Source organism: Mixophyes fleayi, chromosome 1 (assembly GCF_038048845.1).
Source record: "Mixophyes fleayi isolate aMixFle1 chromosome 1, aMixFle1.hap1, whole genome shotgun sequence".
In the NCBI taxonomy this organism is placed as follows: Eukaryota; Metazoa; Chordata; class Amphibia; order Anura; family Limnodynastidae; genus Mixophyes; species Mixophyes fleayi.
In genome coordinates this window covers 347,974,862-348,002,744 of record NC_134402.1, presented here as the reverse complement: position 1 = coordinate 348,002,744, position 27,883 = coordinate 347,974,862, and the positions used below count along the sequence as shown (strand labels likewise).

Sequence of the window (27,883 nt, the reverse complement as noted above, 5' to 3'; positions counted from 1 at the left end):
GTCAGCCCAGAGCAAAGAGGCACTGCAGCAGCTATACAAGCTATCCAGAAGTAAGCGGTTCTAGACGCCGTTGAAGGCGCCAAGTGGTGGCAGCTGAATTCTCCTACAACTATTGCGCAGTTGGCATTCACTGCTGGCGAGTGTCTGGTGGCAAGGTGACACCAGCAGGAGTGGTCAGTAACAGTCTGTTACCGACGGTGAAAGAGAAACCCAGATAAACCGTACAGAAAGAACATCCCTTTATTATTTTGAGATATCGTGGCGAAGTCAGCCCATCCGGTCACAATATTCATAAAAAAACAGTTTTTGGAGGTCAGTCGAAAGAAAAATATTCCCTCTCTGAATTCTGAACACTGGCCACTGACACATAGGGTGATGGCTGCAATTGCTGTCCCTGCTTCAGGGCTCCTGTATTATTCAATGTTTTGAAAGGTATGCCAGCAGCGGAGGTGGTGGGAGAATCTAGCAACATATTCAATCATTTGGGTGGGATCATAGTGTAATATAATTTTCACTGGGCAACATATGGTTGACAATTACGGTTTATCTGTGCATTGTCTGACTGGCAATGGGAGTATCTCTGTGCAAGAAATGCCTGGCAGAAAGGGTGAGGGGTTATCCCCTTTGGATCCGTCACTGTGACCCCCAAATTATTCAGCGTTTTTGGATCATTTCACTTACAGCTTTCTACTTATTTTGAAATGTCCTGAATGCACAGTGTAGCTCTCATACTAACTAGGTGACAGAAGGAGTCTCTTTACCCACAATATAGCAAAGAGTATTATTCTTACACTTTAATTTTGTCCGAACTTTATTGCCCAGATTCTTGATTTCTTTGTTAAGGCTCTCAAGTTCATCCTTGGTTCCTGGATATAACAGAAGACAAACAAATATTAATACCATTTATTACATTTTACACAGGTTTAACATCCTATTTCCCAATCTGGATTAAAGGCCATCCATAAACTTTACTGTTTGGCAGTAATAAATAAATTAGGAGCACTCTTGACCCATATGTCTCAATACTGGTGTGACACCCATATATGTTTAGCATTTAAATACAAAAACATTACAGGAACCATTATAGTGCATTAGAAAGGTAAAAAAAAAAAAAAAAAAAAAAAAAAAAAAAAGTTAAACGTGATGAAAACTCCCTATAGGGAGAATCATAACAAAACACTGACCATTTTGTCTACACACAGTGCTAAAGTTTCCCTGCTTAATAAGACACTGAACAGGATAAGACTGCCAAAATACCCTTGTGTTGGGCAGAAGTTATTGCCTGAAACATGAAAAAAAAAAAAAAAAAAAAGAGAAAAAAACCCAAAACCACAACATACTAAATTAAACTATGGAAAATATGTTGCTCCGAGGATCCATATAGCATTGATCGATTATAAAAGGCAGGTTACTAGCAGGATCATTTTTGGAACCGGTGTCTGGTATTTACCCAAATAGGCGACATCCTCTAAATCAGTATGTCAATCCACAACTGAAAGAGCATATGGAAGTGCGTTTAAAATTCAGAGTAACGAATAATAAAACATGTTTACTCTGTTTATGAGTAGCAAAAAATAGTGGAAAATAAAGTTGACAGAGAAGTTGAGAAGAGTCATTACTTTCTTTTTCTCCTACTTACTGGCACCACAATGCTCTCCAAAATACCCTCTCTCCATGATCCTATTTTTACCTGTCATGATCCCTTCTGCTCTTTGCACAATCTCACTCACAGACAGACAGAAGCAGAAACAAACAAACATCACACTAACATGCTTTCTCACCCTGTTCCTTCTCATGGCTGCTGGAGACCTCTCTTCCAAGTCTGGGACCAATGCAATTCACACTCCTCTTGACTTCCAATTTACCTCAAACTTCCAATCCGTGCAATCGCATCCACATTTCTCTGACTAACTTTCCTCCCCTTTTAATGTGCGCTTTTAAAAACAGATCTTGTGTTCCAAACTTGCTTTAATGATCTATGTCCTAATAATTTCAAAATCCCTCAACCTCCCTGCATTAAAGAAACTTGGTGTTGTTCCTCAGACACAATATACCCTGTAGCTTTCTCCAACGGGTGACACAGCTACTCTCCCAGGCCCAGAGACAAGGCAAAATATGCATTTGTTTGGACAATCTGCAGGTCATACATACCCCTTCCTCTCTTTCGCCTATCATTTCACCTATATAGTCATATAGGTGGCTTCAGCATTCCCATTGATAAGTATTGTGGAGACAGACAATTAAGTTGTTTTTTTTCCTTAAATTCTCCTTTGGTTTTTCCCCAGTGCACGTCATCCAACACCCAGTGTGGACACTCCTTTGACGTCACCTTCTCCCACTTCATGCTCCATCTTTATTTGCTCTTCCTGCTCTCCGACTGCATCCTTATTTTCTTCAGCCTCGCCTTACCCCACTGCCCCAAATCCTGATGTATACTTCAACATCTAAATGTTCTTGACCCAATTCAATCTTCACTGAACACATTCCTTTCTTCCATAACTACCCTGCTTTGCCTGCCTATTTCTACTACAACATGCTCACTTCACCCCTAGACAGGGCAGCTTTCAGCCACAACAAACCTCAATTGTGGAACAAAGAAAAAAAAAAACAAAAAAAAAAACAAACCTGCTACATGAAGTGCTGCCATGCTGCTGAGCCCGACTGGAGGGAATGTCACTCTGATGCAGTTTTCCTTTACAATAAATTCATCATTTCATCTTACAACATTGTCGTTTCTAATGTCCACCCAGTCTACTAATCCCTTAAACCTTTTTGGCAAATTCAACTTGCTCCTCTGGCAACATGAACCACCTCCCTCCTCATATGTCACTATAACTCATCTATTCCAAAGACACGATCCACTCCAATTGATGGAAACCTGTTCATGCCAAACTCCACACTTATTAATCCACACTTTGTTTATGTTCCCCCATAAGAAAGGATGAAGTCTCTAAACTCATCTCACCATCTTAACCTACCTTTGTCCCTCAATACATTGTATGAGCACATTTAACAAAAGGAGCCAAGGGACGGCAGAACAATAATAGGTTAAAATAAACTATCTGGGAATAAAATGTATTCTAAAACTTTGCATGTACATGACTCTTCCTAACATTCTTTATTACACTCAATTGTGGGATGTTTGTGACCACAATACATAATTTTGAAAGATGTGGGGTGTAAAACTTTTTCATCAGAAAATGGTAGAGAGAGATAGGGAAGAAAAACTTAAATCCAGAGCGTACATTTCGGTTTAAGTATTTCATTACTGTGTTTCACATAGACAAAAAAGTATAAAAAAAAAACGAAAAAAAACAAAAACTGCAAAACAACCAAATTATCAAAGATATATCACACTCTCTACAATGTACCCTGCTAAGTCTATGTCCATCTGTAAATGGGGCCATATTGGCACATGGAGGCTTAAGATATTTTAGGTTTCTTAAGCCTCTTGTTTATGTTCTATACAGAATACACTGTAGGAGAATGCAAAACATTAGAAGTGACAGGAAAACATATACTGGCTTGCTGAAGTTACTATTAGACCCATATCAGCATAGATTTAAGAGTAATTCAATGTGGCATTTCTAGCAGCCACAGAATAAGTAATTCAGCTATCCCAGGAATGATAGGAGGCCTGGCAATATGAGGAAATCCCAAGTGACATAACTGGATTAGTCTGGTGCTGCCACACTATATAAACAGCATTCAGGTTTGAATGCAGTGCATACTGAGTTGAGGTGGTTAAAGAAACATTAAACAATCATCATAGCAAAATATTTATTTTACACACACACACACATATATATATATATACACACACACATTATGAATTTTAAAATTTTAAGGGGAAATAAAATAATAAAATAATAATAATAATAATAATAATAATAATAATAATAATAATAATAATAATAAAAGCAGGCCCTCAGTCTAGTACCCAGAATTATAAATGACAACAAATCTAGTTGCAAAAACCAAAACCCGAAATTTTTGGAAATGATTTGCCACAGGCCTCTAAGATAGGAATCGGCTATTTAGCTGACACTTAGTACCCCGGTCATCAGCCTTTACCTGCACACAGGTATAGCAGTGCACCTAGGTTAAGGTACACAGGTGTAAGACATGTGTGACAAAGAATAAATTTAACTTACATGCTTTGAAAGTGTTTTTCCCACAACTACAGCAGGCTGACAGGTGTGTCTGTAGTGAAGAGTGGTTACAGAGCATCAGCAGGGAATTCCTTTTTAAAGGCAAGGTGGGAGTGTCACCTGCCCGTCCAGTTAAGGTTGTGTAAAGAGTCAACTATATAAATCTGTAGGGCCCGATTCATTAAGGAAAGTAAAGCAAAAAAAAAAAAAAAAAAATATATGAGTAACTGTGCACCTTGGCAAAACCATGTTGCAATTCAAGGGGGTGCAAATTAGATTTTGCACAAAAGGAAAATACTGGTCGATTTTTCATGTAGCACACAAATACTTGATCGCTTTATTTTCACAGTGACATTTGAAGTTGATCTAGGACATACCCTACCCAAATTATAAATCTGTCCCCACATTTTAAATTTACCTCACTCTAACAATACATCATGGTTTTGCCAAGGTGAAAAGTTACTAATTTTGTTGTTTTACTTTCCTTAATGAATCAGGGCCATATTGTGCACTATACTTTGTGACCAATGCCAGTGGTGGCCGGTGTCTAGACAGGCGGTTTTATGTTTAGTTAGTGATAGGTTTCCTGGCGTCATTCAGATGTAAAAACATATCCAGTCTTATTGTGATGGAACAATAAAATCACCGTTTTCAGCAAGAAGCTGTCCATGTGTGCATCAGCAAAAGGGTGCTTGCGTCACACCTCTTAAAAGCAAGCACAAAACCCACAAAATCACATATTTAGTTCTAGCCAGTGGAAGCAATCTGTGTCCTGAATACAGAAATGAATTCTGTATTTGGTGCATCCTTAACTGTAAATTATTATTTTTTTATTATTATTTTGCTTTTTAAAATTCTTTGACTACGGGTTACAGTCTAACAAATTATTAATATTATGTTAATTTGATATCCTCTAATGGCAGCAGATATTAAGGGGTTAATAATCCCTTCTAGCAGTCAAGACAGAAAAGAAAACCCCTCTCTAAAGTAAATAATGCCACTCCCCTTCCTTCAGGTGCTTTCCCCAGGCTGTAAAAATCAAAGCACAACAAATTAAATATACATAGATTATAGAATATAATAGGGATGCCATGGAGGAGATCAAGAAAACACAATTAACAGTAAAAGTTTGTCTTCTTCCTCCTCCATGGCAGCAGATAATAAGGGGTAATCCTCAAAACTGTTACTTCAGTGGGTGGGTCCATCCTGCTGAGGTTTTGACATACATACAGCAGTGTTTGGATAAATTATGTACAGCTCAGCATTTTGGTAACTTGACAATTTTTCAGTTGAGACAGAAGCATTTTCCTCCCATGATGCTGCCAGAGCTCATGATGAATGTACCTTAACAGAACTTGGAATTTACTTCTTCCCGATTTTAGATAAAAGTTTTTTTTATTTGGCAATAGTGACCTTAGTGGAAGTCTGCCTTTTCTTGCTATGAAACAAAATAAACCATTGTTTTGTTTCCATATGCCCTTAATTCTGAAACACAAATCATATTACCCTAATAGTTACCCTAGTCCAGACAGTGACATTTTCCCTCCTTTGCACACTTGGGTTTTGGACATGGAGTACAGAACAATTTCCTGATGCACATGAAACTTTGAGGACATATTGGGCAAAGTAGGATTTGTTATCAGCTTATTCTGAAATGGATGCAACCGCCACAAAAAATATCACCTTTAAAAGGCAAGGAGAGAGATTTCCTGTAAAGGGTCATATGCAGTCTCTGTAAAGACCTCCAATACCAGGTACAGATCCCATGATGCCAGAAGTCGGTCTTATTCTTTATGTTGCCTCAATAAATCTTATTAATTTGCTGTCAATTTCTTGTAGAATAAATGCACCAAGGCAGAAATCTAGTTTTTCAGTGTGTTTACAGCAAGGTCCTTATCTAATCCTTCACACAGAAACACCAGCATGCGACTGGTGGAGGAAACACTCGCAGTTGTTTTGCTTAAACTACACCAGTTACTGAAAATCTTCCACGTGGCATAGTACATCTTAGATGTTGACAGTTTGGCTTTTAAATTCAGATACACAGACACCACACTGCTGTGTTACTGCCAACTGGAATACTTCTTTCTGCAAACCATGGACAAAAATGGCAAGATCGCAATTACCAGCCGCCATTATTTCCATCTATCTTAGGACTCTCAAAATCATGGTGATTGCAGGAAGCACTTACCTGAGATTGTGCAGCATATGGTGACAGAAAATCCATTCTGACAGTCTACTCTACTAGTGCCGACAATAGATCTTTCAGGAGGTATTCTGCCCATTGAGTGTGCAACCCATCCTGTTCTTGTTGGCATCTGGAGCAATATTAATCAATTTGTGATCCAGAAAAGACTTTCCAACAGAGTGTAAATTCCTTTGGCCACCACCGCAGACCTGGTCTTACATCAATTTAATTATTAAGGGAAGCAACATCGCTGTTCCAAAGCGTGAGGTAGCAGATTTGCAGGTGCCTTGTATGAAGTCTTGTGTACCTTGCACTCACGAGCAATAGAATTTTTATACACTACTTCGCCGTCACCAAGGGGCTTGCTCACAATCTTAGAACCTCTCAAATTAATTTCTTTCCCTTGTAATGTGCCCAGACAAACACCTAAATATTTCAGGTCGCTGACAGGGTTGTAAATAACTTTTTATCTTTGATAATCCAACCACATTGCTGCAGAACTTGTATGACAAGTGCTGTCGCTTGAGATATTTCTTTTCTGTGCCTTGTCTATCAAAATATTGATGAGGTAAGGCATTAACAGTATTCCCCCCTTGTCTTAACTTTGCAATTACCACCTATGTGAATGTTCTTGGTGCTGTTGATAACCTAAAGAAGTCCAAAATTGGAAATGTTGGTTGAAGATCAGAAACTTATGATGTGACATTCTGATAGGCATACTAAGGTACACATTCTTGAGATCAACTGCTGCGAGAAAATACCTTTACTACATTTAGAACAGACTGCAAGGATACTATCTTGATCTTCCTGGTCTTTATATATTTGTTGAGGTGTCCGAAACTCAAAAGTGTATGATAAACTCCCCTGTGTTTCTAGTGGTACCCTTGACAGTGTGTGAATTATGTTGCCTTGTGTACAAGTCATGAATTCTAATGCATACCATACCCTGTCATATCAGTTCTCAAGACCCATGCTTCTTTTGTCATTAAAGTCCATTCCTCCAAAAATCTTTTGATCCTGCCTCCAACCACTTTGTCTCCATAGGAATAAACCAGTTAGGTATCATCGGAAGGAATATCTGGATAAATCATGGGATTCCTTGTGTCTCTGCACCCAAAACAAAACTCTCCCTTGAGGTCCCCGTGTGGAATAGTCTGTCATGGCTAATTCAAGTCCTGGATTTTTTTTTTTGCCTCCTTGAAATCTCTATAGGACCTACTTTCATCCTTAAAGAACCATCCTGTGTAATCCCTGCACCTGGACCTGACCTCTTCAAACCATACCAACTTTCCTACAAATAATTCTGAGTCCAGTTTTTTTTTTTTTTTGTTTAAAACAGAAGTTATATACATTTACCAAGCATAGTTTCGGACAGCAAGCAAGACGGGGGGGAGGGGGGGCATAGGAAGGCGATGATGGGACATGAAACAATGCACATGCCAAAATTAACCTGGTTATTAAATTAAGGGATATAGCGCAATGAACAGAAATATGTACTAAAAACAAGATAACAGTGTCCATTTGGAATACCTTACGGATTCCTTGTGTTATTCTCTGAACATCTGAAAAACACAGATCACGGACTTTGCCTTTAATGGTTATTATTGTACATTGAAGTACATCATATCCAGAGGCAAACAGAGACTGGATTGAGGGGTTATCACACCTGGATCATAGAATCCTGTAGATATTTGCATATTTCATACCAAATAGTTTAATGAATTCATCTCCAGAAGAATCCAGTTTTTCAAAAAATGTACTTTCATTCAAGGGGTTGAGACACTCATCTCTTTTTTAAAACACTATCTGCCATCCATAAACAAAGCCACAAAGCTCTACATAATAGCAGTCAATACCATGGCTCTGGCATACAATCCGATAGAGGCCATTGAAACGTCACTGATGAACTTGACTGCCCTCTGCCTTTCCTTGTGCATCTACATATGGTCTTTTGACATCATCCAAGAGGTTTATTTCAAGGTCACTACACAAAATTTGTAAACCCTAGACATTGTTACAATCACTTCTACCAGTTTTAATGAATGAGAAAAATAAAAGAGCTACCATCCTCCAGGAAAATTATGTTTTTAGCAGTAGATGCATTAACCTTTGGAGGCATGTTCCAGAAGCTGAATTCACCAGATGAGATTTAGCAATATAAATGTCATTAACTGTCCTGTGAAACAGGAAAGTTTAGTTATTTTACCTTGCTCCCAGAAAAAGTACAACTTTTCAGCATCTATTTTTCATGTTTTTCAACTACTTCTGTAATTTTCATTGCCTAATGGATGGACTGAATAAAACAGGTTACCAGATCTAAACTGAAATCACCCTCTTCTTGAATTTACACCTATTGTGCTGCTGAGCTATCAGACCCAGATTGTTGTCCATCTTTTGAGCCACTTTCCTCTATGTCCAGGCTTCTCAGGAACAGGATCTTGCACATGCTTAGCCAGAAAAGTTGTTTTTGTCACAGGTTACGCCAACCGTGGTTATGTTCTTATTTCCCGATAGGTTGAGCTTGAGCTCAGGAGTGAATTTTTCCATTGGAAGCTCTACAGTATGAGAGAATCTACACAAGAAAAGAATTATAAAACAAAACCCTAAAAAGCACAAAAAGAAAATCAATAGGGACTTATTTTCCTCAATGTTGTAATGTAAAATGATTGTCTCTCCATCAGGAGAATGCAAAAACCTCGGACTGGTTACGTCCCGGCATGTACAGCCAATGTGCACCAAGACACTTGGGCACACCCTGCACGGACACACTTGGACTTTCTCCAACAGTAGGAAAAAGTGTAGACTCCAGCAGGCTTGCATCATTGCAGTACCTGGGTGGAAGTTAATTCATCCAGAGGAAGCATTTCTCCTGCCTCTTCCTGAGCTAGTACTGTTGTAAGATACCGGAGGCTTCAGGAAAAGCACCTCTCGCCATTATAGATAGCATATCTGCATGTAACCCTCTAAATTAAATAAAAAACCTGAACTTAGCATACAAGGACAGCAAAGAAAAAAACACGACAGTAGGGTGAGGGGAGGTCTTAATATACCAGAGGTGTTTTCTATCCCAACTCTGCGAGAAGAGATAATTAAAAACTCTTCTCTGCAGCCATTGAGGAGACAGAAAAATCATTTGATAACTATGAATTTAAAGTGAATATTTCTAGATGGGGTTATATTAACTTATTCTTCCTACCTTACTGAACAAATTTCACTTTTACTAAAAATGTCCATAAAAACCTAATTCTGTTTAAGTCTAACAAATTTCAAATACTATTCATGAAATACAAAATAAGTCTTTATTTCTGCAGTGTTGCATTTGCCTAGAGATGATCAATGCAATATTAAAAAACCAAAACAAAACCCTGTATGGAAATTCTGTAAAATAATGGCTCCCTTTAATAAGTAGGTGGAAACAATGACTCAAGGGAACAAGTAGATAATAAAAGAAACTGTAAATGAAGCCTGCTTCATAATGTCTCCAGAATGCAACAGGGGTGATCTCACAGTTGCCACACCCAAGATATTCTTAGACGAGCTATAGTGACATAAAAAAAATTCACATCTATATCATAGTGTGAAAGCATAACTGAATTACAACGATTCATGCATTCATATACAATGAAAATACAAAAGCATATCACCTCAAGATTATGCTAAAAGCCCTAAATCACAGTGGTCTTAAAGTCTAAAACAATGCCATTGGAGGAAAATGTAATGCAAGATGGCCACCCAATGACCTGTTAAGTGAACATATTAAAGATACAAAATTTAAAATTAAATTTTTCATACGTTGAAGAACTTCTAACGGCATTCACAAATTTACATGGAGAAGTTCCAGTAACTTGATATATTTGATATGTGTATTTATGTTTGTTATGCAGCAGAAAAGAAGTTACTGTTCTCAGTTCTAAACCATTTCAGAGAAAGAACCTGTCCTCCTTGTCCGACAGGAAGTGTGCTGTGTATAAGAAAAATACCTTATCCCCCACCCAATCAGACTTACCACAAATATCAACAGATCCTGAAAACTAAACATATGTAATTGTAAAACTAAGCAGAAAGCTCTTTTGATATGTCCTTTAGGTAATACCCATAATCCTAATGGAGTCTGGACAGTCATGATAAATTGGTCACCCAGCGATGTAAGTGTATTGAAAATTAAGTATGTTGCATTCATATTTAGTTTAACCAAGCATTCAGTATGACAGCCCACATCAATACTATAAAAAAAAATGCAGGATTCAGCTGAGGTACATATTGGAAATAGAGTTAATATATTGTTCAAATTAATAAATGGGTGAAATTGGTTATTTCATGATCAGACCAAATGAATCGCATGCACCAAGTTAGAGCAGTCAGCTGTGTCTACGAGGTGGAGACAAAGCACATGTAAAAAAGGTTAAGTCCACCTGGAATCACAATATGTTTCCCAAAAAAGAGGATTTATACTTACAATAAATCGGTTTCTCTGATTCCATCTGGAGGACACTGTTAACCATGGGGTAGAGTAGGGTAGGGAGGAGTCTGGCACCCAAATAGTTAATCTTTTGCTGCTGACAGACATATACCCCCGCCCATTCCCCACAGAACTCAGTTTGATTAACAAAGCCCTAGGAGGACAGGCCAATCAACCAAGATATACAAAAAAGACAAGCGTGAGGGAACGCAGTGTCCCCCAAATGGAATCAGAAAAACAGATTTATCGTAAGTATAAATCCTCTTTTCTCTTTCATCCATCTGGGGGACACTGTTAACCATGGGGACTTACTAAAGCAGTCCCTCTGATGGGTGGGACCGCTCTGATCGCCCCGCACGTAGAGCACTACGGCCATATGAGGCCTCCTCAGACGCAAAAACATTAAATTTATAGAATTTTGTGAAAGTATGGGCCGAGGACCAGGTAGCTGCTCTGCCTAGCTGGTCCGATGAGGCCCCGTTTCGCGCTGCCCAAGAAGCCCCAACCGAACAGGTAGAATGGGCAACAATACGCTTCAGCACAGGATGCTTAGTAAGGACATAATAAGCCTCCCTAATTGTTAGGGTAAGCCACCTAGCAATTGACTGCTTAGACGCAGGCCATCCTCGTCTAGCGAAATCAAACAACGCAAATAGAGAATCCGTCTTACGTATGTTTGCAGTTCTCTTAACACATATCCGCAACGCCCTAACGACTTCTAAACATTTACTTCCTTTTGTTCCAGTAACCTGAGGATCCTCTCTGAATACCGGAACTACTATTTCCTGATTAATATGGAAACCCGACACCACCTTAGGGAGGAAGGATGGAATAGTCCTTAAAACTGCCGAATCCTCATGAAAGACCAAATAAGGTTCTTTATAAGATAAGGCCCCCAGCTCAGAGACCCTCCTAGCTGAGGCAATAGCCAGCAGGAAAACTGCCTTCCAAGTCAAGAACCGCAATTCCGCTGAGCGAAGTGGTTCAAATAGAGGCTCCTGCAACATGTCCAGGACCAAATTAAGATCCCAAGGATCCGTAGGATGCACGTAGCGTGGCTGGATGTGAAGCACTCCCTGCAAGAAAGTTTAAACACCCGGAATCTCCGCCAGCAGTCTGTGAAAATACACTGACAATGCCGACACCTAAACCTTTAAGGTTCCTAACCGGAGACCCGCATCCAAGCCACCCTGCAAAAAAGCTAGAAATCTAGCCAGACAAAAGGATTTTGAATTGTAAGATTTCTTTTTACACCACCTTATATACACATGCCAGATGCGGTGATAAATCCTAGCCGAAACTGGCTTCCTAGCTCTTAGGAGAGTGTCTACTACACTCACAGAGAACCCTCTGGCTCTCCACAGACTGGAGTCAAAAGCCATGCCATTAAATTCAGCCGGTCTAGACCCTGATGTAAGAACGGTCCCTGGGTCAGCAGATCTCTTCTAAGTGGCAACCGAACCCCTTGACCTACTGCTACCAGAAGAATCTCTGGGAACCATACCATTCGTGGCCAGGCTGGAGCTACCAGAATGACTGGTCGATCTCCCTGCCTGACCCTTCGGAGGACCCTAGGAATCATTGATATGGGGGGGGGGGGGGGGGGGGACCACACAGGTATCCTAACCTGAAGTCCCAAGGCATTGTTAGGACGTCCACTGCCACAGCCAGTGGGTACCTTGTTCTTGCGCAAAACTCTGGGACTTTCCTGTTGACTCTTGACGCCATCAGGTTTTGATCCGGAAGTCCCCATTTGTCCACCAGCAACTGGAATACTTCCGGATGCAGAGCCCACTCCCCTGGTAGAATATCGTGCCGACTTAGATAGTCTGCTTGTACGTTCTGTTTCCCTGGGATAAACACCGCTGACAGCGCAGGCACGTTTCTTTCTGCCCAGGCAAAAATCTGAAACGTGACCCTCATCGCTCTTGCACTCCTGGTGCCCCCTCGTCTGTTTATGTATGACACTGCCGTGGCAATGTCGGACTGGATGCGAACCGGCCTTCCCTGTAACACACCCTGAGCCCTCTGCAGTGCTTTCAGGATGGCCATAAGTTCCAGCACATTTATGGGAAGAACCGACTGTCTATCTGACCACAGACCCTGCATCCTTAGGTGAAGGACCTCTGTCCCCCAACCACTCAGACTGGCGTCTGTGGATACTAAGATCCAGGCCCACAGGGCAAAGTATCTGCCCTTTATTAGGTTGTCCTTTAACAACCACCAGCTGAGGGATTATCTAGTCTAGAGATAACCTCATCCACTGGCGATCCAACAAAGGAAGGACCCCGACCACTTACTCAGAATGTCCCATTGAAGACATCTGGAGTGGATCCTTCCGTATGGCAGCGTCTCGAAAGATGCCACCATCTTCCCTAGCAGCTTCATACACATGAGTACTGACAGTCTCCTATGTGATAGAACCCTGTCTGTCCACTCCATCAAGGACCTTATCTTGTCCTCTGGAAGAAAAACTCTGCTGTCTGCAGTGTCCATTATTAGTCCCAAAAATGTCCTTCTCTGACAAGGGATCATTTGTGACTTTGTTACATTCAGGAGCCAACTGTGCTGTTCCAGCACCCTCACCGTAAGGCGAAGATGTTGTTCCAACAACTGAACCATTGACGCCTTGATTAGAAGATCGTCCAAATAAGGTACAACCTGCACCCCTTTGGAGTGAAGGCGTGCTGCCATCAAGCCCGAACGGAAGAGCTCTGAACTGATAGTAAGCTGAGCCTACCGTGAATCTGAGAAGCGGCTGATGCCCCTCCCAGATCGGCACATGAAGATAGGCATCCCTGATGTCTATTGATGCCATGAGCTGGCCTGCCTCCAGGCCATCTATGACAGATCTTAGGGAGTCCGTCCTGAAAGAATCTACTCTTAGATGCAGATTTAGCTGCTTGAGGTTCAGCACTGGTCTGAATGAACCATCCATTTTCTGTACCAAGAATAGGTTGGAGTAAAACCCCTCCCTTCTTTTTAACCTGTACAATAACCTTCTTTAAAAGAAGCAAAAATCGATAGGAGAGCATTGCCTGTCTTTTTTGAGGACAGCGGGGTAAACTGGTTACAAAAATCCTGTGTGGAGCAGGCTCCTCCAACTCTGTCATGTAACCCCTTCTCATGATCCCCTGAACCCACCTGTCCGCTGAGGACTCTGTCCACTGCTGGGCAAACCCCAGCAGCCGTCCTCCCACTCCCCCCTCCGTTATCAGAGGAGGGTGATATTCATGCTGTCGGTCTATCCGGCAGCTTGGCGGAAGAGGACCTTGCTGCCGTGGAGGAAAAGGATGACCTTCCTCTAAGCGACTGTCTCCTACCTCCAGCAGCCCTTGACCTGACTGTCTGGCCTCTGCCAGACGCGCCACCGCGAAAAGGCTGTCTAAAAGAACTAAACCTTGGAACTCTGGGTCTAGGAGCATTCACAGGCAAGGACGTACTCCTACCCCCCGAGGCCTGTGAGATCCAGGAGTCCAACTCTGGACCAAATAGCATCCCACTAGAATACGGAATGGATTCTAATGATCTTTTTGACTCCAAATCCACATCCCAGGCTCTTAACCATAATGTTCTTCTTGCTGCTACTGCTGTAGCAAAAATAGAAGATGATATGGGAGGCTGAATTCTGGGCCGCCTCATATATATATATATATATATATATATATATATATATATATATATATATATATATATATATATATATATATATATATATATATATATATATATATATATATCCTGCCGCCTCCTTAAGGTGCATGCCAGGGGGAGCAGTTCCGAATCCTGTAATGCGGACTCTAACTGCCCAGCCCAGGCTTCCATAGCCCTTGCTACCCAGGCCGAAGATAATGCCGGTCTAAAGTTTGTACCAGCAGCTGTAAAGACCGATTTCAAAAAAGTTTCCAACTTACGATCGGTCGAATCCTGTAGGGCTGCCGTTCCTGGTACGGGTAGCTTGGTCTGGCGAACCAGTCTCGCCACAGGCGCATCTACTCTCGCCACCTGTTCCCATCTGGTCATGTCCTCCTCTTGCAAAGGATATAATGAACCAAATTTTCTAGGCACAGTGAACCTCTTGTCCGGATGCTTCCAAGAGGCCTCTGCAATCGCTCTCAGCTCTGCTGAGGGAGGGAACCTGACCACCTGTTTAGAAGCCTTCTTAAAGAGAGACCGGTCCAAGGACCTAGTCTCTATTTCAATAAACCCCAAGGTCTGACGTACTGCTTTTACCAGATCATCCATACCCTGGTGCCTGGAGCTTCCTTCTGATTCTATTAATGAAAGATCAGAATCCTCTAACAATTCACCTTCCTCCACCGAGGATCCCTCTGAATCAGACAGAGACAACAGCGTATTAGCTGATCTATGTCTTTTATAACTACGAATATGTCTAGGATTTTCCAGCAATTGGTTTAGTCGGTCCAGACCTCCAGCCACTACCGACCATCCCGCCTCCCCACTGTGGGGTGACTCTTGCAGTGCCTGGGAAAGGAAATTGTACAATCTCTGGAGGTAATGAACTACTCATTTCCACTCCTAACTTCACTGGGGGTTGTATCTCAGAGGTAGATGGAAGTCTCATAGCCACCACTGGGATCTCTGCTGGTTTAGATAACAGGTTCACAAGGGTATTAACCCCCTGTGAAAAGGTTGCCATCCACCCTGGAAGCTCTGTCTCCTGAATAGGGCTGTCTTTAGGCTGCAATATTACAGGTGTCACAGCACAACCAGCACAAAGTCCCTGATCCAGACGTTCACTAGTTAATTTACACTTTAAAGTAACACATGCCAAACATATGATCTGTTCACTTTTATCAGCCATTATTGGGAGAAAAAACAAAGCCACAAACAACCAGACAAGCACAAACACTCAATAGTTATCAGAAATACTAACTAATTAGGTCTTAACACATTACAGCATTTCTGAAACACAGGAGAGCCAAATTTTTGTTGTTTTATACAGGCTCTACTTGATATATATATGCCCATAACAATTATACTTCTCTATCCATGCAATATAGAGAAAATAAATGATACTTAGCAGGGAGATGTTTGCCAGCAGCTGTGCCTCCTTCAAATGGCTGCTGTGTCCTTCCTTCCTTTGTAATTTGGCTAATCTTCCACCTGCTCACTCAGCGGGGGAGGTTTTCTAACTTCACCCTCCCTGGCTCTCTCTGTTTCTCCTGTGCAGACTGACAGCAATTTCCACACACTTCCTGTGAGTGGAATCGCTGCTATCCGCTCCTCTTTTCCCCTCTGCAAAGCGCTGAATAGCGTGACCATTAGCTCAAGTTACCCCTCCTCTTTCCTTGAGGAGGGGACTTGGTATATTCCATGGCCCCAGGGATGGCAAGAGCACCGGCGCTTACTGCCTGTGGCAGCGCCTCACTCTGCTAGCAGTGTGAGAGCGCATCTCACACTGCGAGAAGTCTCACTGTTTCCAACCTGTCAGCGGATGCCGCGGCTCCCCCGCTGTACAGTCCTTCTCTGCTCACGAGTGCGCTCTGTCTCACAGAGCCACTCGTGCACTATGTCAACAGCTAAAAACAAAAAAGCCTAAACCCAGTGAACTCAGTTCACTGTGCAGCTTTCCAAACTTCAGCCCATACTCCTAGGGGACCTACTGCAAACTGAGTTGTGTGGGGAAGGAGCGGGGGTATATATCTGTCAGCAGCAAAAGATTAACTATTTGGGTGCCAGACTACTCCCTACCCTACCCTACCCCATGGTTAACAGTGTCCCCCAGATGGATGAAAGAGAAAAAGTATTAAATCCTCACTATTTCTCCCACTATTGTCTCCCAACTTTAAGATAATCGGTTATTGTTGCCCAAAATATGGTTTTTCACTGTATCCTTGCCTCTAGACTATGCAGAGCCACTCTCAGCAGAAAACCCAGAAAAGAAATCAGGTAGAAATCTCCTAAAGATAAGGGTGTCGAATAATTTTATACCCAAAGCTAGCTCTCCGCTGTACCCAGAACGCTCCATTCTGGGAACTAGGGGAAGAATTGGGATCAGTGGCCAGGAAAATGAGAGGTAGTCAGAGAAGTTAATGGCTGGCGATCACTGTTCCTACTGGACTGTGGCTTCGAAGGACAAATCAATCAGTCGCTGCGAATTTGCTGAATCGTTGGGAGAAGCCTGTAGGGCTTCAAACCAGATATGGGAACACCTAATCCAAGTTTATAGCAGTAATTCATGGGGCTTACCTATTTCATAGCTTTTAACCTGTGCTACCTATACAAATTAGATTTTTCAGAAATTGCACATATATTTTATTATTTTTCCTCCTTCTCCAGTGACAAAAATATAGGAGGTGCAACTTGCCATTTTACAATGATCTAAGTATGCACTCATATGATCTTATATAAGTGAGAACTTTCTTACTTTGGTTAATACATTCTACTATTTATAGAACAAAAACAATGCCTTCCTTATAACACAGCGATAGACAACCTGAAACACTTCAGGGGACGCATGGGCTCTCAAAAAGGCACACATTACCCATAATCTCAGTAACAAGCTAAAACAATACATTTAATCAAAGACTCACCTATTTGTAATAACATATCAGCAGGCATTTTAAGCCAAGGTTGCAAGCTATTACAATCAAATATATCAAGAAAATGAAGGAGAAGCAGTGGGCACCAGGTGAAGGCTCTGGGGGCCGCCTGCTACCATCACTGCTTTAACATATCTAACAGTAATATGGTACACACACACACAAAATATATATATTTCAGCACTATGAACATCTGAGAACGAAAGTGCTGAAGGCATAGTTACCTTCCCCTGCATTTCTGAAATTGTTAAAATGCCTGCACAAAAAACATATAAAATTATTAAAGATTTGAGAGCTCACTTTCTTCTGGGTTTGGTGCAGATAAGATGGTGCTGTGCTTCTTCTTCACCTCCTCTACATTTTCTGAGATTTTAGCAATGCAATTCCTAATTTCTTCTACCTGGGGGGAAAAAAAACAAAAAAAAAAAAGGGTAAAAAAGAACCTTGAAATAAAAAAACCAAAAAAAACCAATGAAAGTCAATTTCTCTCTCATTCACATACATACAAAAAACTCATTTAGATTACATTTTCAGCTGCTATTCAGCTGTAAGAGAAGAAGCTTTTTGTTTTTTAAATAAGAGTACTTGTGATCTGCAAATGGTGGAGGCCGCCATTTTATGAGCTGAACCAGTATTTGCGAAAACACTAATACATAACATCTTTGAGATGTCAAGTACTAGATATTAGTAAACAAATGAGCTGTATTTCATGAATACTGATTAACCCACAATATAGAGTATCCCGATGTATGTAGAAGAAATAAAAAAAAAGCCAAGTTCCACACATTAAAGTGAATGGTGTCTCCCAGAGCTGATAAGCAAGCTTTAATGTCTCAAATAATCCCACTACTGGGTTACTGGAGCTCTTTTTTCCCACAATCCGCAAAGAAATCTCAGAGCCAGAGTTGGGAGATATTGTTCAGGCCAAGGCACAAATTAAAACCGAAATGTAAACACATGTTCCACGCAGGAGCTATTTATGGCAGATTACCTGCAAATACTACAAAGGAAAGATAGCTCCCGATTGCAAGAACCTGTTTTAGACTACATCGTCCTTTGTCAAAGCATACAGATAATGAAACATTTAGTATTTAAGCAGAAACTGGAGGGTGTATGCCAGCAATGTTATATTACCTTCACATTCCACCTATTTAAAATTAGCGAAAACAATAAAACAAAGAATGGGCCATATTTGGAATTGGATTTCCATCCAACTCTGTTGTGTAAAATTTAGCATTATTTTACTGCACATCCTGCAGAGGAGAATCGAGGCTTGCAGGTGCTACTAAAATACAGTAAGGTCGGCCATACAAGTGTCACCCTCTAGTAAAAGAATGCAACATCTCCACATACACCTGGTAACAGGTGTATCTTTTTCAGGTACTTAACCTCTGGTGCAAAGGTAGCTGGTGATTAGTGCAAGCAGCTATTATTGGGGTTTTTTCTGGGATGATTGATACATTCTTCTAGTTACCATACTCCCTATAGTTTTATTCCTCCCAAGTTTCACCACAAGAGGCACTTCTGCTTTATTTCATGGGTCAACTTGCTCAATTTGAATGATATGCCAGTGTGTACTAATGGTCTTCTTAAAAGACTAAGGACAATACATATTCTTAACAGTTTGTTTTTTTTTATATATAGAGCTGACATATTATGCAGTGCTATATAGAGACTATCATTCTCATCACTCCCTGCCCTAGAGGAGCTTACAATAATGGACGGACATGCATAAAGGTAAATTTTGTCAGCATTCAATTAAGTATGTGTTGGGATTGCGGGATGAATCCCACACAAAACACTGGTAGAACAAACTCCACACAGATAGAGCCCAGGGTTGGAATCGAACCCAAGACGGCAGTGCTGTGAGGGAACAATGCTAACCAATGTGCCACCGAGCTGCCTCAAGAGAACAACTATTGATTAATAAGAAACCAACCAGTTTTGATTTTTTTTGTTTCAGTTTGAATATAGCCCACAGCTGGTTGGGTGAGGGGATGTGGTTGGTTTTCTTGGCTCTTTAAAAAGCAGACACAGCTAACAGAAACGTTAAAATAGCAAACACCAACAGCGACAACCTAACAAATGTATACTTACCATTTAAGACTGGCACTATTTTTGCCAGGCTTAATGAGCGGCACATGTAAAAGGTGACTGACAAATCTCTCCATCCAAAAATTACGTCACTTCTAATGGACACACTGAAAATGACTGTTTTAAAGCGGCAATGGGCAGTTGAAATTTAGGAGCTGTAAAACCATAGGAAGTAAGAAAACCATTCTTTCGGGTTTTCAAATAAACATAATTTTTAGATGTAATGTCTAACGGTCACCATACTTCATGAAAAATATTTTTCTGCAGGCTAGATAACTTAGAAGCGGTTGTTTCAATAATTGCAAAACAATCATAGGGGCATATTCAATTAGCTTTCCGGTCCGCGGGATCGCGCCGGAACAGCCGCAAAACTTAATCCACGTTACCGCAATAACGTGGATTTTCGTTCGCAGCACATAGGGTTGCGAACGAAAATCTGCGTTATTGCGGTACCGTAATACCGGCAATAACGCGCACTTTCCGCGGTAACGCGCGTTACCGAAGACCGGAACCCTAATTGAATATGCCCCATAGTGTCAGAAATTTCAAAAAATGAATTTGGGCTTATACTTTAGTGCTTGATGATATTATAGCTATATGCCTTGATAAAAGGACCCATGTGGACAGAAACAATTGTTGCCAATTGGAAGATCTCTTCACCAGTAATAATACCTTGCAAATGTGTCTACCAACAACTGAGATACAGCCTGTATGTGACATGCTTTAAGGTTCGTTGCAATCAAAGTTTATGGTTTTAATTTGTAGCTAGCCTTGGACAGTGTCTCATAACAATGTCAGTATGTTTGTAGATGACAAGTACACTTTATGTAATGCTTGAATTTGTGCAGCAGCCTAGGCTTTCCGCTACTGATTCTTGCTCATTACTGCCAAGAATGGTGCATAAACAGTGGTATGTAAACGTACAGCAGATGCAACGTTATACAGAGCCACCAAGGTCCCTGATGACTTACTATCCCATATACACCTCTTTATCCTTGCTGTGTGGCCTGTTTCAAACAGGCATAAAGGGTGTTGATGCCCCATCCCCCTTAAATATCACATATAGGGTGATCCACAGCCTACAAGGCAAAGTATACTTATTTTTTTTATTTTATTTTTAACGCCAGAGAGATTTGCATGCAACCTCTTTTCTTTTTATGATTATGCCTTTTGTACTACTACTGCTTGTAGAAAAGTACAGCATCCTCTGGAGCTTGAATCTGTGGTCATCACTGTCAATTCAGGCTCGGATAGTTGATTTCTCTGTTTTGGATTTTTTTTTAGTGTTGGTCTTAACCACCAAATCGAGAGATTTCTTGGTTCTGAATGTTATTCTTATTAATTGCTCCAGGTATTTGGGATTGGTCAAGTACTTCTAGCTGGGGGTTTCTCATGTGCAATCTTGCCCATGGGAGGACACTTAAGGTTGACAAAAACATCTCTAAGGGGGGTATTCAATTGTTTCTTTTAACGCGCTAAAACAAAAAAAAACGAGCGCTCTAAAAATATTACCGTTAATACGGTAATTACTCGCTAAATTTCATCTCGCAGCTCCCTGAGCAGCGAGCTGAAATTCAGCCCGCTGGCAGCGAGTAAGTACCGTATTAACTGTTTACGCGCGCAAAATTACCGTATAATATGTAGTTTTTTTAGAGCGCTCGTTTTTTTTTTGTTTTAGCGCGTTAAAAGAAACAATTGAATACCCCTTATAGTCTGAAACAAATTTGTATCGATGATTGTTGTTGCTAAACTTGGAAAGTCAACTGTTGCAGTTTCAGGGTTCTGTCTTCTGATATTAGAGGCGTGACTGGATCACTGATAAATAACTTTTGGTATAAAATTTATTTAAAGGAAATAGTGCAGGGCGCTTATTTATAAAATTACACATGCACCTATTTTTGATGTGTATATTTTGAGATAGGAAATCGTTATTTCTGAGACCAGGGTAGAAATTCGTTTTTCCTATTTTAACCTTTCTAAAGCAAATGCCTTATTTCTGATGTATATATCTGATACAATGAGCCTTTTGTTTACAAAATCTATTGTGTATTGGGATGTATTTGGTATGGAAGTGTCATTGTTTGGGGTTTGTAAGGTTGCTAGTGGAAACCTCCAATTAGGCCTATGGGGAGGGATTCTGATAAAAGGGAAAACCGGTAATTACTGTGTGGCCTTTTGTCAGAGTGTTCAAACCTTTCTGAACATTGTGAACAGCAGGTGATGCATGACATCACAGCGTCTCTAGAATTTCATAGACAAGTGTAAAAATTGTTGGCTTTGCAATGCATGTAAATCCATGTTTATGTAAACACATTACATAATGGATTCTAAAAAAAGCCTGTGTCTAAACTGTATAAAAGGCCCTGGCTTGTATTGAAAACTTGTTCTTCTGATTTCATCTGACTTGAGTGAGCACTTGTACCTTTAACCAGTGTGAGAGCAAATAAACATCTTGCTTCAAAGACCTGATTGAAAACATCTTCAATATTGCTGTATTCCTGTGACATACAGATTAGACCCAAAATCTAATCCGCTCCCAGCTGTCCTGAGGTTTGGACCCAGCTTTTCCAATACCACCGCTCTGTCTGCTACCCTGCAGCTCTGGTCTGTATGATAGGCTGGGGGGATCCATCCACAGCTTCCCTGACTCATAGTAAGAGGTCAGGAGTAAAAGCCCAGGCACACCACCAACGAGATATGCTAGCACCGTCAGTTATCCAGAAGAAACACAGTTCTGGATGCCGGTATAGGAGTCTAGTGGTGGCAGCATTTGTAAGCCCCTCCTACTGCGGCAAGAGGGTGCATTTGGAATAACGAAAGGGAACAGTGGCAAAGTAAGCCCAGTCGATTCCCAGCAACAACAGACAGGGTGGCATAGGCAGTCCATCCTGTCACAAGAGGCTTTGTCTTTCTTTGCATCTATCAACACCTCTAGAAACATTAAGTGCTGCGAGTATTCTAGACAACTCTTGTCCCAGTTTAATATATAGCAATGCTTCTGTAATCAACAGATCACTACATCTGCGTTTCCTTGGATGCTGTGCTGACACTTCATTGTTGCCTAAAAGGTTTCTCAATGTTAATAAGTTTCATACAATTCTATATGTAATAAATGCTTGTCTAGAGAAGCAAGTAGTATTTTCTGCTTTAGCACTGAACTTCTGGGATACTAGATAAGCGTGCTTAGACAATAAAGGAAATATTTAAATCATCTCCATTACACATTAAAAATATTAAAAATAAACTACTTTCTACCTGATGGAAAAAATTATCCATAAATTGTTCCTTCTGAATATCAACCACTGTGTCCCCATCATCTTCAATTCCTTTAGCCTGTTCAAAAATAAAGTTAAAGTTAAAGAATTAATATATGGATCTCTCTCTCACAGTACTTCAACAATCACACAACCAACAATAGATGTGGTTATTCATAACAAATGATCTATTCATTGGACATCGACAGTAATGGCAAGAAACAAAACGCAAAAAAAAAAAACTACTGATTTACACAGCAGAGGAATAGATTAAAAATATTTTTTACAGAATTATTCAACCATATCCACACAAAAAACAAACAAACAACACACATACAAGACTTTTCAAGAGGGAAAATAAGTACAACAAAAATTTGAGAGGTCAAGGTGCAGGCTTACACAATGAAATAATTTTCAGTGCCAGGGAAAAAAACTATTATACATAATCTTTGCAGGGTGATTTGCTATATAACTCTGACTTAGCTGTTCTTTGGATGTGCTCTCCATACTTTAATCCAAAATACCGCATCTCTTACCTTCCGTAGAAACATGACTTCTAACAATGGTAACTATTTTTAAGCTGTTCCTCAAACACGAAACAGCTGAATGTACAGTGTAGAACATTTTTTTAGACCAATGTATTAATCTGTAATGGCTTGCCTGTAAATGGCATGAATAAAAGCTAAGCAAAATCTCTTGATCACTTAAGGGTTAAACTAGATAAGCTAGTTTCAGGTACTCAATCGCTTGTAATTAACCACTTACTACTGATCAGTCATTTTCCAGCAACTTTGTATGGGCTAACATGCTTTTTTTTTATTTCTTTTTTAAAGTAAAGGGTTTGTTTTACATTCATTTTCAGGTAAGCCTTTTCCCAGTTTACCATGCATATACAGTCATGGCCAAAAGTTTTGAGAATGAATGAAGTATTGGTTTTCACATAGTTTGCTGCTTCAGTGTTTTTAGACCTTTTTGTCAGGTGTTGCTATGGCATACTGAAGTAAAATTGCAAGCATTTCATAAGTGTCAAAGGCTTTTATTGACAATTACATTAGGTTTATGCAAAGAGTCAATATTTGCAGTGTTGAACCTTCTTTTTGAAGACCTCTGCAAATCGTCCTGGCATGCCGTCAATCAACTTCTGGCCCACATACTGACTGATGGCCACCCATTCTTGCCTAATCAATTCTTGGAGTTTGTCAGAATTTGTGGGTTTTTGTTTGTCCACCCGCCTCTTGAGGCTTGACCACAAGTTCTCAATGGAATTAATGTCTGGGGAGTTTCCTGGCCATGGACCTAAAATGTCAATGTTTTGATCCCCAAGCTACTAAGTTATCACTTTTGCCTTAAGGCAATATGCTCCATCATGCTGGAAAAGGCATTGTTTGTCATCAAACTGTTCTTGGATGGTTGGGAGAAGTTGCTCTTGGAGGATGTTTTGGTACCATTCTTTATTCATGGCTGTGTTCTTAGGCAAAATTGTCAGTTGGCCCACTTCCACCAATGCAGAGCTTGCTCAGGAATGGCAGCAGGCAGGTGTGAGTGCAGGGAGGCGAAGACTATTGGAGGATGGCTTTTTGTCAACAAGGCCAGCAAAGAAGCCACTTCTCTCCAGGAAAAACATCAGGGACAGACTGATATTCTGCAAAAGGTGCAGGGATTGGACTGCTGAGGACTGGGGTAAAGTCATTAACTCTGATGAATCCCCTTTCAGATTGTTTGGGGCATCTGGAAAAACGCTTGTCCATAGAAAGAAAGGTGAGCGCTACCATCAGTCCTGTGTCATGCCAACAGTAAAGTATCCCGAGACTATTCATGTGTGGGATTGCTTCTCAGCCAAAAGAGTGGGTTCACTCACAATTTTGCCATGAACACAGCCATGAATAAAGAATGTTACCAAAATATCCTCCAAGAGCAACTTCTCCCAACCATCCAAGAACAGTTTGGTGATGAACAATGCCTTTTCCAGCATGATGGAGCATATTGCCATAAGGCAAAAAAGTGATAACTTAGTAGCTTGGGGATCAAAACATCAACATTTTAGGCCCATGGCCAGGAAACTCCCCAGACATTAATTCCATTGAGAACTTGTGGTCAATCCTCAAGAGGCAGATGGACTAAGAAAAACCCACAAATTCTGACAAACTCCAAGCATTGATTAGGCTAGAATGGACGGCCATCAGTCAGTATGTGGCCCAGAAGTTGATTGACAGCATGCCAGGGCGAATTGCAGAGGTCTTCAAAAAGAAGGGTTAACACTGCAAATATTGACTCTTTGCATAAATGTAATATCATTTTCAATAAAAAAAAAAAAATGGGGAGAAAGGGGGGAAATAAATGTTAACTGAACAGAAAACCACCAGAGCAAAAATAGCTTGTAAAAACAAAATGAAGGCTGGTTAACTAAATAAAATGCAATTCCACAAGGCATCATCTAAATTGGTCACCAAGAAATACAGGTACATGTAGTGTCTGTTAGCCACAGATTAACAGGATGGAAATAAAGCCCTTTGAGTATAGATTTACAATACTATAAAACATGGAAAATCTTATACAATTAGAACAGTTTGGCGCACTGGTGGTTTATTCCTTGAGGAAAATAGAATTGCAAAAACAAATTTATAAAGCAAGGTCCAGAAGCTGGTGCATTGTCATCCTTTATAGTGTTCAAACACATTCTACAGTGATGTACAGTCAGAGAATGTAGCCCCACAGAGTCTCAAACTGATGAGAATGAACAATCTTATGACCTTAGGTCAGACGAATACACACACACACACTCTAGTACAATTTATTCAGAGGCCAACTAACCTAATAGAATGCCTTTGGATTATGGGAAGAATAGGACCCTGCTTAGAATCATGGTGCCAATATATAGGTATATGAACACAGTTTGCTATTATGGAAGTCATTCATACAGCATAGTTATACCTTATAGGCCAAATGAATCATCATTTATTTATATAGCTCCACCAATTCCACAGAACCATATAGAGAATTTTTGTCAGTCCCTGCCCCATTGGAGCTCACAGTCTAAAATCCCTAACAGACACACACGGGTCACTTTTGATAGCAGCCAATTAACCTACCAGTATGTCTTTGGAGTGTGTGAGGAAACCTGAGCATACAGACGAAACCCACACAAACACAGGGAGAACATACAAACTTCACACAGATAAGACATTGGTTGGGAATTGAACTCAGCCAGCACTGTGAGCCAGAACTGCTAAAGCTGGGTACACACTACAGAAATTTCGACCAACTTTTTATGCCGAGCGATTTTACATGCGATCGATGGTCCAATCGCTCGGTCCATGGACTGCATACACACTAGCCTTGTTTAGGACGATAAAGGAAAGGGCGGACGTCCCTTTCATGACTTTTTACAGCCATGTTGTCGTGAGCAATGACTGTAATTTCATACTCACTGTTGTGGATCGGTCGGAAGTTTATACACACTATACAGCGGAAAACGAGATTGGAACGAAAATATTAAACGGTACGACGAACCAAATGAGGCGATAATCGTCCATTTGGGCAGACTTTCGACCATCGTGTCACTGCACACACTGACCCGACTTTTGAACGAGCGGTCGTATGTTGGCTGTTTGAGCCGATTGGACTAAAACAGTGTAGTGTGTACCCAGCTTAAGCCATAGTGTTGCCCGCAAATTAATACTTACAATTATATACAAAACGTATTTCAGTTAAAGCTAGAACCATTAGTACTGTAGTATGTGATTTACAATTAAACATATTAAAACTTTGTCTGATTACAAACAGTTTTGATTATATTATTTTACATTAATCATTTCCATTATGTTGACTGTACACCCTGTATATAACACTGCTCCAATTTCTGTCTTTGAAATGCTTTACTACTTGAGCTCTTCAAAAAGTAATAGCATCTATGACATTAGCAGTCTATAAAAAGCTAGTGTCCAGCATACTAAAGCTGATGTCACAGAAGTGACTACTAGTGTTTCACAGGTGTTCATTTCTGCCTTACATTCTCCATAATAATCTATGTAAAGAAACAAAAGCATAATGTGATAAGAACTCAATTTATAAATATTATATTAGTAGTTGGGGAGCATGGCCTGGAAAAAGACACATCCTGAAGTGCTTTATGAGTGCACCTGCACCTACATACTTCAAGTCATCTATGTTGGGCTTATTTTTCATCAATTTTCCCCTTTGAGTGGAGCATGGTTTTCTACACCAAGAATGCCCTTTAAACCCAATCTGTGCAGCAAATTTACAGGGTCAGCTGTTTCTGGCCACAGCCTAGTTCCGTTCACTTTCATCGCGGGCCAAGTTGGCCGTGTCCACCAGTCTCACACATACACTACCAACTCCCCTCCACAAGACAGAGCTTTCACAGGGAGCTGCAGAGTAATGCTTCTGCCATTATACCAGGCACACATCTATGTCTACCACAGCCCAGGGGCATTGCTCCAGCTTACAGCAATAGCTGTCTCAGTGCCCACCAGAAGCCAGAGGACTTCCTTCTCAAAGAGAGGTCTGACTTCACCGCAATTCCCCTTACTACACACTACTGCCGCAGACCACCAGTAGAGCGAGCAGTGCAAGGCTCTCCTTTTAAGGCACCTTGGTGCGTGCTTTAAACTGACAGCTCTGATAGATACATCAACCAGATTGGACCTCCCTGGACTCCTTCAGTGTGAACAGTGAGTGCCAGCAGTGTTCCAATCCTGGACCCCAGACTCCAACTGCAAACCCTAAATTACAAATCACAGATTTCTACGTAAAGCCTACTCATATAAAAGCTCCAGACGAGCGCTACAAAAATAGGAAGAGTCTGAAAAGAAAATCAGTGACATTTGATTAGAACTCTGTTTTTAATCCACATTAGGTAAATAATGTCATAAGCTATTGTCTCACAGGTTGCCAGTCTGTTTGGATATCTTCAAACAAATTCATCTGGATCTTGAGCTAGAATTATTATTAGACAGTGCCCATAAAGCTCTGGAGCCTAAACCTACATCAAACCAACGCCGAGTGACGCGATAGTGGAACTGCAGTATTTTAAGTGCAAATAGAAGATAACAGCTATTAGGAATGTATCCACAGTTCCTTATTCAAGCTCAATTCTCCAAATTTATCAAGACCTAGCGCCATCCACACTTAAATAGCATGACTTAATGTCA

At 40.6% G+C, this 27,883-nt stretch overlaps 1 protein-coding gene across 3 annotated transcripts in view; it reads right to left on the bottom strand.

Annotated features, from left to right (window-relative positions):
• STX2 (syntaxin 2) overlaps nt 1-27,883 on the bottom strand; it is a 67,126-nt gene that overhangs the window by 25,963 nt on the left and 13,280 nt on the right. For all 3 annotated transcript variants that reach the window (XM_075176479.1, XM_075176488.1, XM_075176471.1), the window contains exons 2-4: nt 22,714-22,791; nt 17,665-17,764; nt 792-866 (exon numbers count right to left, since the gene is read on the bottom strand). In XM_075176479.1, the coding sequence (XP_075032580.1) occupies nt 792-866; nt 17,665-17,764; nt 22,714-22,791 (253 nt within the window). The remainder of the gene's footprint in view (nt 1-791; nt 867-17,664; nt 17,765-22,713; nt 22,792-27,883) is intronic.